The following is an 11,897-nucleotide window of genomic DNA, read 5'->3' as shown; positions in this document are numbered from 1 at the left end:
GAAGGTTTGTCTTGGTTCCAGCCAGGAAAGGGTTAATTTTTGCAGTAGTGAGGGAGGCCATGTCTGGGAGCTGGGCTGATTCTACATCACCTCATTTTCTGAGCTCAGGGGATCCTTTTGGGTCATGTAGCATGCCGGGTTTCATGTAGTGAGCACCCATGTGTAAATCTACCTCCCTTCCACCCTCTGTCATCAGTATTGTTGCTGTTACTGAAAATTTTCTTATCTCATTGCTGTTTCCAGTAGTTTGTTCTTATCTCACGATCTTTACCTTTTCTGCCTCCAATTCTCCTCTCCATCCTGCTCCAGGGGAGGGGAGATGAGGCAGTGGGAGAGCAGAGCATGGTTTCCAGTGGGAGAACTAAATTAGGGAATACCATTCCTAAACCAGGGCTTTGAATTCTTGGGGAAATTTGTTGAACTTCTCTGAGGAAAACAGTGTAGCTCTTAGAAGTACAGGAGCTATTTCTGCTGCCTCCTGCAGTATGAACTTGTACAAAGTAACTCTCTGTGCCTGAGCCAGCTTTGCTAAATGGGATGGTCACCACCATCTGCCAGCATGGAAGGGTTGCAAAGACCAGCTGTCATCAGCTTCGTGCTTCTGTCCCCAGCTGCAGCTGTGTCAGCAAGGTGCTCTGATGTCAGGGGGCAGGGGAGATACACAAGCCAGGTAAGACTTGGAGGGCAGAAAAAGGGTAATAGCGGGAAGAAGAATGATGGTCAGCACCTGGTCTGTGGACTGCCTTTCCCAGCTGGTCTTGGGCTTTCTTGTGTGAAAGCTTTTGTCCTGTCCCTTAAACACCTTCTCCTGAAAGAAGGATTATTGAGTTATCATCCTTTTTAACATGTTTAGTTTTTTAAAATATCATCACTCTCAGAGCATTTAAGTGGTGCAGTTGAAGTGAAAATCCTGAAGGCTGTATTGTGTAGCAGGCACTGCACAATCGACCTGTCTCTGACCTTTTGCTGCTTGCCACACCTGGGAAGGCAGCTGGGAATCCTCTGGCCAAGGGAATCCTCCTCCATTCAGACTCTGCAGGATGTCACTGCTCAGCAGCTGCTGGAGTTTAGGCCAGTGCCTCCCCTCCCCAGCATCATTAGAAGTTATATTGTACCTTCCTGTTCCTCTTCCCAATGCGATGGAAGTGTGCTGTGCTGACCTGCATGGATCTGTCCTGCAGCCCTGCTGGAGCTGCAGCACTGCTTCTCATCTGATGCCACTCTGTATCTTACACTCCATTCCTTTCATGACCTCGCATTGTTACCAGTTGTGTTTGCCTTCTTGTAACCATTTCAAAGTACACAATCAAACTAACCTCCAAATGCTTTTATTCTAGATAAACCCATACAAACACCAACATGTATTTGTCATTTGCACTTTTTTTAACCATTCATTTTAAACAACAGATTAACTTCTGTACAACAGGAATACTTTACACATTAGTAAGATTTGACTTCAAACTAGGTGACTGCAAAATAATGCTCTGTAAGCTAGTGTTAGAAACACGCTGTTTGCCATAGCAGTTTGCCTGTAAACATGGGAAAGTAAGTTGAAGAAAAGTTAATTTTCATTTCTGAGGATGCGATTAGAACTGTTGTGTTGCCATAATACCCATAATAGTCAGAGGTGGTTCTTTTTCTCTGTGTAACAGTAATGGCAAATTGCAGATATGGAAAGTGTGCCAATGTTTTGTGTGCTGACCCAAACCTACCAAAAGAGCCACAATCACTTAATTATACTTCACATCACTTAGTGAGATCCACTTGATGGGTTACAAAATCCCAGTATGATTTAAAAATGGTTTACTAACAGTGACGCTGTTTAGGAGGCTTGAATAAAAGGCAATAATCTTATTCCAGGCTGTAGATAAAGCTACAGGGCCTGCTTCAACACATACTTAATCTCTAGAAATCATTAAAGCTATTGTAGCAAACAAGCAGTATTACAAATACAGAATAGGACTGATTTTCATTTTCTCATCAATATAAACACATATAGTGAAGTTCACAGGATCAGACCCACGCAAACAGATTATATTTTACAGCTTTTCAAGCAGAAATGTTGGAGTTGTTTTTTCTGCCTGTACAGAAGGTTACTGTTGAACAAAACTATCACAGTTCATTTGAATGCACTGCCAGCAAACACCTGAAGTAGAAGAGAACTAGCTGGAAAGTGTAATCCACTCCTGCCTCTCCTTCAGTATCAGTTACTGTGCTTTTTCTATTTATTTGATGCTGCTTTAAAAGGTTAGATTAAGAACAATAAAAATCAAGCCCTTATGTGCAGGTATTCCAAGCTCAAGTGCTAGTCAAGCCACGGTCCATTCTTTTAGGACGGAGGGCAAAATAGGTTAGAGGTGGGTGGGGTTTTTTCCAATTAAAATTGAATTTATCAAAATACATTGTGCCAGACAGAGAACTGCTGAAAATACTGCAACATTGTAGTGCAGTGTCCTGAACAAAGCCATACATTCCATCAAGTATAAAGTGTAAACTTAATAGCAAGTGTAAGACTTGAATTCCAAGAAAAAAAACCAACAAAGCCATCACAGTATGGGTTGGTTGGTGGCTGCCCTCTCTGGTATGCAAGAGGAGCAACTTGTGCAATCACATGGTAAGGAGGGGGCAGACCAGCAGGACTGTGTTTTGGTGTTTGCTTTTCTTCACATTAACAGCCTTGCTTCTGCCACTGGGATTGTGCTTGGGGCCAGCTGTCTTTGTGACCAGAGCAGGCACCATTACCACGATGTCTGAGCTCTAGCGCTCCTCCAACTCAGCACCGTGTGACCCTCTGCTGCCTGGGAACCCTGTGCAGCCAGCTCTGGCTGCTCACAGCCCCAGTATTGGCTTTCTGCAACAAACCTGGGCCATCTGTGTCATTCACAGCCCATAGCAGCTTTCCCACTGCCAAGGCAGGTGACAGCTCTTCCCTCTCCTGTGGGCCACTGTGCTACACCACTCACCTCCAGTGGTGGATCCCTCCAGAAATGTATGGAAATGTATACCCTTGTCATGAATGCCTTACCTCAAATATAAGGGCATGTGACAGGCTCAGAATGTGCCTCCTGTGACCAAAGCAGAGTCCAGGCTGACAAACCATTTCAGCTCTGTAGTAGAGGATGGGGTTGTGCTGTAGCTGTAGCAGAGCCAGAGCCATAGCTGCTCCTCTGTGGCTTTGCTCAGAAGCCACTGCACTCATCCCAGCAGCACAGCCATGCCCCTGCTTTCCAGCTGGGCCAACTTTACCCACCAGTGCAAGTGTAATGGACACCTTCCTTCCAAAATGGCCAAGCCTCAAAAAACCCCAGCCAGACTAAGGCAGTTACCCCTCCCCACCCCAATCTCAGCAAGTTTCTATCAGTGTCTCAAACACCAGTCTTCCTGTTCTTAAATATTATTAAACCAACCTTCGACCTGACCCCCCACATGCTGGCTTTAGGTCTGTGAGGCCCTTTCACACAGATGGCAAGGCTGGCCAGGACTGTCAGCACTGATGCATGGGCTGATCATGCACCTGAGTACAGGTTTGTGCACCAAAGTGCAGCCATTGTCAGCTGCTTCACCAAATTACGTGTCCTGATACAGTGCAGTTTCAGCTGTGAAGCTGCTCACAAGTGTTTCACAGCATATTTAAGGATGGAAAGGTCAAAAATGTAAACACAGACTGATGGTGGCTGAATGCCCTTCTCCAAAAGCCTCTCCTCACCTCTTCCCCTCAGTGGTTCGCTTCACTTTGGATATGGAATTTCTAACCTAACAAAGGTAAGTCTGCCATGTGGCATTTGGCCGTCCAACCTCAGACCCACTGTGTCTGCTAAACACATTTATCCTAAATGTCACTTTGGGGCCAGGTTGTTGTTGGGTTTTTTGATGTGTTTGGGGTTTTTTGTTTTGTTTTGTTTCGGTTTTCTGGTTTGGTGGTTTTTTTTGTTTTGTTTTGTTTTTTCTTTTTTGGTGGTATTCTTTTTCTGAACAGGAACTAGCGAACATTTGAAGGAAGGAAACTACAGCTGACCTGTATTCTCACCCTCACAGTTTGCCAAGCTGCTGAAAGGATGTGGCAAAACATCAGCTTTTTCTCTTAAAAAAAAAGAGGTAAGCAACTTGCAAGTTCATGTGGGCAACTCTGAACTTACAGTGTATTTTGCACATCTCCTATGACCTTATATTAAAGTAAGCAAAAAGCTTACTAGATGGTATTTTTGAACCAAAGGGTTATGTGTGCTCAAGTATCTAAAATGCGGACTCTGCCAACATTAGGTTCACTTTCACATGCTCCTGTGTGAATATGTAACCATGCCCACATTTTATTCCTGATCGTAGATTACGTGGAATGGTCAGAGTGGAGAAGAATGTCCAAATGTTTCAAACCCTGTACATAAAGTCAGTCAAAACAGTTCTGGGAGCAGAAGCACTAATGTAAAATCCCCCACAGTGATGTTGTGAGTCAGTGCTCTGCTCAATACCATTTGCATTTTTTCTTTTCATCAAATAAGGCTTTTACTTGCTGGAGCTGTTTCTGGACTTCTTCAAACCCCCGTTCTCGCTCGAGTTTGCTGATAATCTGTTAACAATTAGCAAAAGAGAAAATAATTTTTTTAATGCTTATTTTATGTGCTGTTTTTTAAAGCCTGCTCTTCTGTACTCTAGCAGCTACTGACAGAAAAATGCATTGAGTGCCTGCCTATCTGTAAACATTCTTTTCTGACTTTAGCACTTTATTCTGGTAGTTTTCCCTTCAAGTCATTCTATCACAGGATTTGCAACACTTCCACAAAAGAATGACTGAGCCAAGAAAAAAAATCCAAAACAAACCCAACACATGCTCATCTCTCAGAGTGTGAGGCAAGGTCAGTGCTCCAGTTTTTACCCTACAGAAGATTTGCAAGTAGTATTTTATTTCTCTTCCTCTGCCCTATAAGCTGAGGGCAATAAACTACCTCTTTTCCTCTAACTCACCCACTTGGCTCCAGCCCAGGTGATAGAATGGAACACTACTGCTGTCTGAAATCTCTGCTGGCAATGCTACACAGGGACAAGTCTCAGTAAACAATGAAAGAGATTTAGCTGCTCCCAGTCAAAAGCCAGAGGGAAGATTTCCTTCTAAGGATGAGCTATGTTTAGCCAGTACTAGCTTCAAAAAAGCAAAAATGGGCACTAAGACTAGCAAGTACGCCGAATTCTCCTGTATCAATCTTTTTACTGAGCTTAATAAAGGATGATGCCATTTTAAGTATCAGCCCAAGCTTGTTTCAAGAGGCAAAGATTTGATGCTAAATCCAGGTAATTTGAGATGTTAGAGATCAGAAGTGGTAAGCCAGCTAACAGGTGAATGAGAGCTGGATGACTACAGCAAGTGCTGGTGCTATGCTGCTGAGGATGAAAGAGAGAAAGGCCTGGTTGCTGGGAAACCCAGACAACCTGCTGGAAGCATAAGGAGGCCTTCAGGCAACACACCCCAGCAGCTCTTATCTGAGTCCCTGCACAGGCACACGCAGCCTCTGTTAAGGATGCTGAGCAAAATGGAGTGGAGAATCCTATCATGCGAAGTGGAGGACAGGGATTTTCTTAGAAAGCAGCTTACAGGTAGCCTGTGACTAAGTACTTTCAGCTGAGAAAAGATTTCTTTTGTTAGTAATAGCAGGGACTGGAAACTATAGCTGCTTCTTTTTAAGAGAAAGACTATTAGAGGAGAGCATTAAGACAGTTATGATGGGAAAAGAGCAGACACCTCTTGATTTAAGGCTGTGTGTCCATCAAAGTGTTTGCACTGCCTGTTAAATCCAGAACCCTGGTGCTACAGTCTAATCTGATTTCTGAATCTCCAGGGAAATGGAGTGCATGCACAGGAGCTGTGACAGGCATTTGCAGAGACTCTGCAAACACAGTAAATCAAGAAGCCTCGGCTATATAGGAACTTCCTCAAAACTGCAGGGAAAATGTTACTGCTACTGTCTCTGTGCAATACAGCAGTGACAGTAAAGGTGCACTGAACCGTGGCCCCTCAGAAGGGTGGGGCTCCAGCCACCCTGGGGCTGTGCTGCTCCAGCCCCTCACAGCTCAGCAGCAGGAGGGGCTGCCTTTGGAGTGGCACCCAGCATGTTGCACAGCAGCCTAGTCCTTGGTTACTGTGCTACCCCACATTAAGGATTCAGCTGAAATTGCAGATGTGCTTACCTCATCATAGTATTTCACTATGTATTTGTAGATTTCAAACAAGGCCACTTTCTCATTAAATTCATTTTCATGCTTCTAAAACAGACAACAGTTCTGGTCAGATACTTCTCCTTTAAAAAAAAAACAACTTAACATGAAAGTTAAAATGAACTTAAAATGAAGTTGCTGCTTCTCAACCATACCTTAGATTCCTGAGCTAGAAATTCTTCAACCTCTGCAGTGGTCAATGGAGGCAGATCCCTGATGGCTTTGTAGTATGCTTTCACCTCCTTCTTGTAGAGTGGAATGTCCTTAGCATAGAGAAGTTTATTTGTTGGTGCTTCCTTAAAAGAAAAAATTTGAAGCCTTTTAACTTTTCACAGCACAGATTTCCTAAGGTTCCACCTCCACACAGTTAATTGCGTCTAATTGTGTCTATGTGACTCATTTTTCCTTGCTCTGGTTATATGCAAGGAACCAGCATTATGAAACAAAGATGCAAACCAGAGGCAGGATTTCACTAATAGTGTATTGTGTTACATGAAAATTGCCATGTAATTATTTCTATTGACATCAGGATTGATGACTTTTTGTCCCTCACACATATTTTTCTTTCTCACTCCCTCCTTACAGATCCCTAGACCTGAAAGATTATGAAAGCTGAACCAAAGGGTCTGAGGTCAAAACCCAGTTTACATACAGGATTCAGCAGTACTGATGAAAGTTCCCTGGCAGTGACACAGCAGAGTCTTGTTAGATGCTGTCCTGGCAGAGGTTCCCCTAAATCTCTTCAACCCCTACTACTCCTATCTCTCAGGAGTTTGAGAGCATGGAGACTGCCAGACATGCACAGCCAGAGGGATTTTTCTTCACCCCAGGACTTCAACAACCCAGATCAGCACTAACCTATCTGGGAGCTTTAGGCTCATTTGAGGAAATAAGTGTTGATGCTTGTGATAGGAGCCAAAGCCCACCTGGAAAAATGATTTTCATAATGTAAAAATGGGGGCTGGTAGTTTCCTGCTTAAGCTCTGGTCAATAAATGACATAACCATGTGTTATCTTGTCACCACTGCTTCCAATGTGTGATGAAGTAATTTAAATGTTTGTTTTCTAAATGGCTAAAAGATGTTTCAAGATAAAAGCCTAAAAATCATGCAAGTAAATACATTTTAGTACTAAAAGGTCACAAAATGTTTGCTGCATTGCAAACCTTTAACATGTTTCAGCACTCCTTTTCAAATAGCTAACAGAAACTGTTGTTTCAACAATTCTGCACAGTGGATGTTAAGCCAGAAACCTAACAAGCATGCTCATTTGCAGTTTTTCCATCAAGGAAGTGATGTGATTAGCTTTAATTTATGATACTTCACTCCTAAAGTAACATATATAAGCACATTAATTGCTATTTACCTTTAACAGATGAGCAGTTGGATTAGATCACATAGGAAATTAGACCATTTTTATATAAAATCTTTTAGGCTAAAAAGTTTCTAGTCTGTTTTTCTTGGTAGTATGAGCCTGAACAAAAGCCTCCTGCTTTGGTCCAAAGAAAAGGAAAATACCCTGGGGAAAAATGAAGTAATTTTGATCCCCAGAGTTCTGGACACTATACTAAAAAGTTTTTTGAATGTAAGATTCCTGAACTTGTTGCTCCAGCAAATAATTTTGGGAGCAGCTAATATATGTGAAAGGAACTGTTTCAAACTTCAGAGGTCTTTCAGTATTCTTACAGCTTCCACTAGCTTCTTGTGTTTTCTGCACATTGATGTATGGCAGACAAAATTTGGACTACTTACCAAATAATGTTGAAGCTTTTAAGACCTTTGTTTAAAACTACATTAAAACTTCATTAGAACTTTACAATTTCCATCTTCTGCCACCTATTGTGTAAACACTGTGCAGAACTGAACTGCAGAGAAAACAAGCAGTAGTTAACTATAAATAAGGCGTTCTCATAGCTGTATCTGTCTACTGGTGAATTCTTCAGTCTCAGGAGACAGAGCAACGAGGAATGGAAACTCAGCTTAATTAGGCCCCTGACAATTCTGCCCCCAATATCAGCAGAACCAGGATTTCATCATCGTAATCATTATACAGTTGAAAAAGACGTTAGTTGAGAAAGTAGTAGAAGACTGGAGGGGGCAGCATTACCTTCCCCAGTGTCTGTTCTGCGAGAGAAAAGGCATCCATGAAGGCTTGTGCGATTACAGACAAACAGCCATCTATGTGTGAAGTCTTCTTAATATCAAAGACAAACTGTGGATTCTTCAGTATGTTCACCCAGAAGCGAAGAGGAAGACTAGACAGGAGAAAGAACAAACATCTTTAAAATCAACCACTCAAATAGCACAACTGCTTTAGAATGGTCCTTAATTGCAACTGCACTCAGGGAACAAAGCACATTCCTGGCTGCTTTTTCACACTAAAAAAGGGGTCAGGGAACAAAGGCTACAGAGCAAACACATCTGTCAGGCACCCAGCTTCAAATAATGCTCTCAATCTGTAGCTACTTCTTTCAGAGTGTGAAGTCGGTGTGCAGACTGCACAGACCTGGAAGCTCTGGTGGTTCGTGTCATATTAAATCAATGCACTAAAGCTGCTGTTATCCACAAAGCCAAACCACATCTTATTCCCAGATATGCCAAAATCTTACTGTTCTGATTACACCTGACACAGATTCATTTTTGCAATTATGTTTTCAGAAAGCATACGCACCCCTGCATATATCCTGTGGGCATACCTGTTGGTTTTCCATATGTGGACCACATCAGGATCAGTAATTTTTTTGGCCTCAGCCTGGGCATCCAAAAAGTCAAAAAAGTACTTGATGGCAACAGGTGCTTTATTGTTGGGTAAACTCCAAATGCTCCTGAAGAGCTTTTCAACAACTGAATGAATTGCCACCTGAAAAGCAACAAAGTAAATATTTTGTTACTATGACACAAGCAAAGAATAGGATGTTTTACCTCGGAGAGCTGTGTGTGCCCCAAGAAAACCACACACAAAAATTACACTATCCCTGTGGCAAACATCAAGCCCATAGGTTATTGGCAAACAAGACAGTAACAAAAATGAAACTACAATACATCACACACATTCTTCCATATATCACATGTCCTGTTGCTCTGCTTACAGGAGAATCATGGTGAACTCTGTGATAAATCACAGGTGGGAAGAACTACTTGGGCTAATAATAACATCAGCTCTTGGGATACTGTTGCTAAAATCATTTGGAATTTGTAACTGGAATTAAGAGGGAGGTGAGAAAAAAGCAGTTTAGCCAGTTTCCTAGGGCACTGGTCTTCCAGGTACCATCTGTGACACATGCTCAACACATGTGCTCATCAACACTTCACAGCCAAGTGGCTCTGGCACTTGATCTAATTCTAGGATAACAGTTTTGGGGGCTATAAGACACTAATGTTAGAGAGAAGAACTGAAATCTGGGTATTTCTGATACATAAGTGAAGATATTTGGTTCACTAAAGGAAGGCTTTGCTGCTGGACTCACTGATATAATCACAGAGTATTTATAAGTAGAGGCAAATAAAGCAAAACACTGTTTTGTGCTTTATTTCTTCACATCTGTTCTGACGCTCTGTTCAGCCCAATCTTCTCTTGACAAGAAGGATTTAATCATATCCTAGGGCCTTGATGAATACTGGCAAGTTCATTTCATGTGGTAAACTCTGTGATTGTGTCTGTGTGCATGTATGGGAGAGAGGGGAGCAGAGAGAGAGATGGTGAGATGCAATTTCCTTTAGTGCACAGCCTATCGTGAGAGGAATTTCACAGCAAAGTATATCACAGTTCTGTTGTTCAAGGCAGCAGCCTACTTTGGAGAAGAAGATGATTAATTTAAAGCCCTTTAAAAGGCCTGTTTCTAAAAAGCCTGATCTTTTCTTCTGTACCTCAGTCTTTCACCATAAGACATTACTGGTTTACTCCAACATTTCCTGAGGGCTCATGTTAGTTTTCACAGGTAATGAGAAATGACCAGTCTTCACTCTCACTTTGGGGACTGTCCCAAATTACTTCAGATGCTATCAACACCCTAATTAAATAATGATTGATAGATTTTTAAATGCAAGAAGCCTACAATGATCATCCCTTCAGGCCTCTTGCACAGCTCAGTATTGTGTACCCATTAATATTTTATGTAATATGCTGCTGCAGAGAGTTTTATAACCATTTTGAGTAAGTCAGAAACAAGATGACGTTACCGGAGGGAGTGAGCAGGACTTATTCCTAAGCAATGCACATTGTATAAATTAGGTATTTGTATTATAAATCCTAAGGACTTTGCTTCTAAAATTAATCTAGTTATGTTGAATGCCTAGTCTGAAACCATAACAGATTATTTCATTTTGTGGGCAGTATCTTGTGAAACTCAGGCTTCAGAAGTCATCTCTAAGATAGGCAAACTCTAGAGCAGAGTGAGGAGATTGTTGAATAAAGCTGTCATTCCAGAGATTGAAAGTTGCCATTCTCACTCTATGGAACTCTGTGGTAAGATTCACTTTCCATAGGCTAAGTAACAACCTTTTTTCTTTAACCTGAGAAGAAGGTTGTGCTTACTAAGGAGAGACTATTAGTAATCAGACAATTTTAGAGCTCTAGTATTAGAAAAACTGAAATGTGTCTGTCTTTGAAAATGGTCATACCCCATAGTTAGCACAGTGATTTTTATATGCTACCTTTTCATTTAACATTTGGTTTACACACAGGAAGTCTGCACTACTTCTGGTTTTCTTTGTATTTCTGTTATGCCAAACTATCCAAACCAACATCAGCCCTCCCCCAAAAAAAGCCTTTGCATTTACCTTGGTTGACAGAAGTTTTGTGAGATACATTTCTTTCACTTTGAATTTTTGCTTTCCTTTGTGACCTCCTCCCTTTGCATCTTTGTTTGCTTCCGAGTCTGGTAAAATCTGTCACAAAGAGATTAGAGAGATTACACAGATCCAAATACAGCTCAGTATTAAATCTACCACTTAGCAGTGGAATGATTCAACTCACCAAATGACAGTGTTCATCTGAGTAGTCCACATCTAAACAACAAAAGCAGAGAGCCATTAATGAAACACACAACTACAAGCTTGTGAGTTCTGCTGGGCTCTGGGCCGTGCAGCAGGGTGCATCCAAAGTGCCAAGCAAGCAGAATCAGTGTCATCCTTTCCTGCCTGCAGTGTGGGGGAAGGCTCTGAGAAATGCACAGGCTCTGTGAACCTCCCTCGTGCCAACCTGTAGCTTGGACACCAAGCTATAGCATCCTTTCTCTTGCTGGGGTAAGCTGGCAGCAATCACAGCTCCTCTGAAAGGAGGACATGATGAGATGATTGCAGTGTTTAAGTCTCTAAGTGCTGCAGGTGGGCTGAGGTCAGGCTTGAACACAAAGGCTGGGAACAGACACCTCAGTTTTGCTGAGAGAGAGGCTGCCCTGGTGAGATGCACATGTCTCTCCTAACTTTGATGATAAGGAAACATGTGTTAGGAGTGTGTTTTTTCACAGGGGCTTCAGAAAGTTCTACCTTCATCCACCAGCTGGGTCAACCTGCATCACAGGGCTAGGTGAGATGAACTGGCCCCCTGTAACCACTCTTTACCTCCTGACATGCTGTTCAGACAGCAAAATCAAAGCTTTCAGAAACACACTCAAGAGAATAAGGAAAATTACCAAACAGTGGGGGTTTTATCTTTCATGTTTCTGGACAGTACAGCACTATGTCTGTGATGCA

General features: G+C 42.2%; 1 protein-coding gene across 1 annotated transcript in view; it reads right to left on the bottom strand.

Moving 5' to 3' along the window:
• Nucleotides 1–1,312: 1,312 nt before the first annotated feature.
• Nucleotides 1,313–11,897, bottom strand: part of PLXNC1 (plexin C1) — a 70,216-nt gene continuing 59,631 nt past the window's right edge. Inside the window, exons 25-31 of the mRNA XM_021527984.4 lie at nucleotides 11,179–11,210; nucleotides 10,983–11,090; nucleotides 8,900–9,063; nucleotides 8,311–8,458; nucleotides 6,360–6,500; nucleotides 6,178–6,252; nucleotides 1,313–4,564 (exon numbers count right to left, since the gene is read on the bottom strand). Of these exons, the coding sequence (XP_021383659.3) occupies nucleotides 4,460–4,564; nucleotides 6,178–6,252; nucleotides 6,360–6,500; nucleotides 8,311–8,458; nucleotides 8,900–9,063; nucleotides 10,983–11,090; nucleotides 11,179–11,210 (773 nt within the window). The 3' untranslated portion in view covers nucleotides 1,313–4,459. The remainder of the gene's footprint in view (nucleotides 4,565–6,177; nucleotides 6,253–6,359; nucleotides 6,501–8,310; nucleotides 8,459–8,899; nucleotides 9,064–10,982; nucleotides 11,091–11,178; nucleotides 11,211–11,897) is intronic.

This window comes from Lonchura striata, chromosome 1A, assembly GCF_050655825.1.
Source record: "Lonchura striata isolate lonStrDom1 chromosome 1A, ASM5065582v1, whole genome shotgun sequence".
Classification (NCBI taxonomy): Eukaryota; Metazoa; Chordata; class Aves; order Passeriformes; family Estrildidae; genus Lonchura; species Lonchura striata.
The sequence above is the reverse complement of the archived record's forward strand: the minus strand, read 5'-3'. Positions and strand labels throughout refer to the sequence as shown.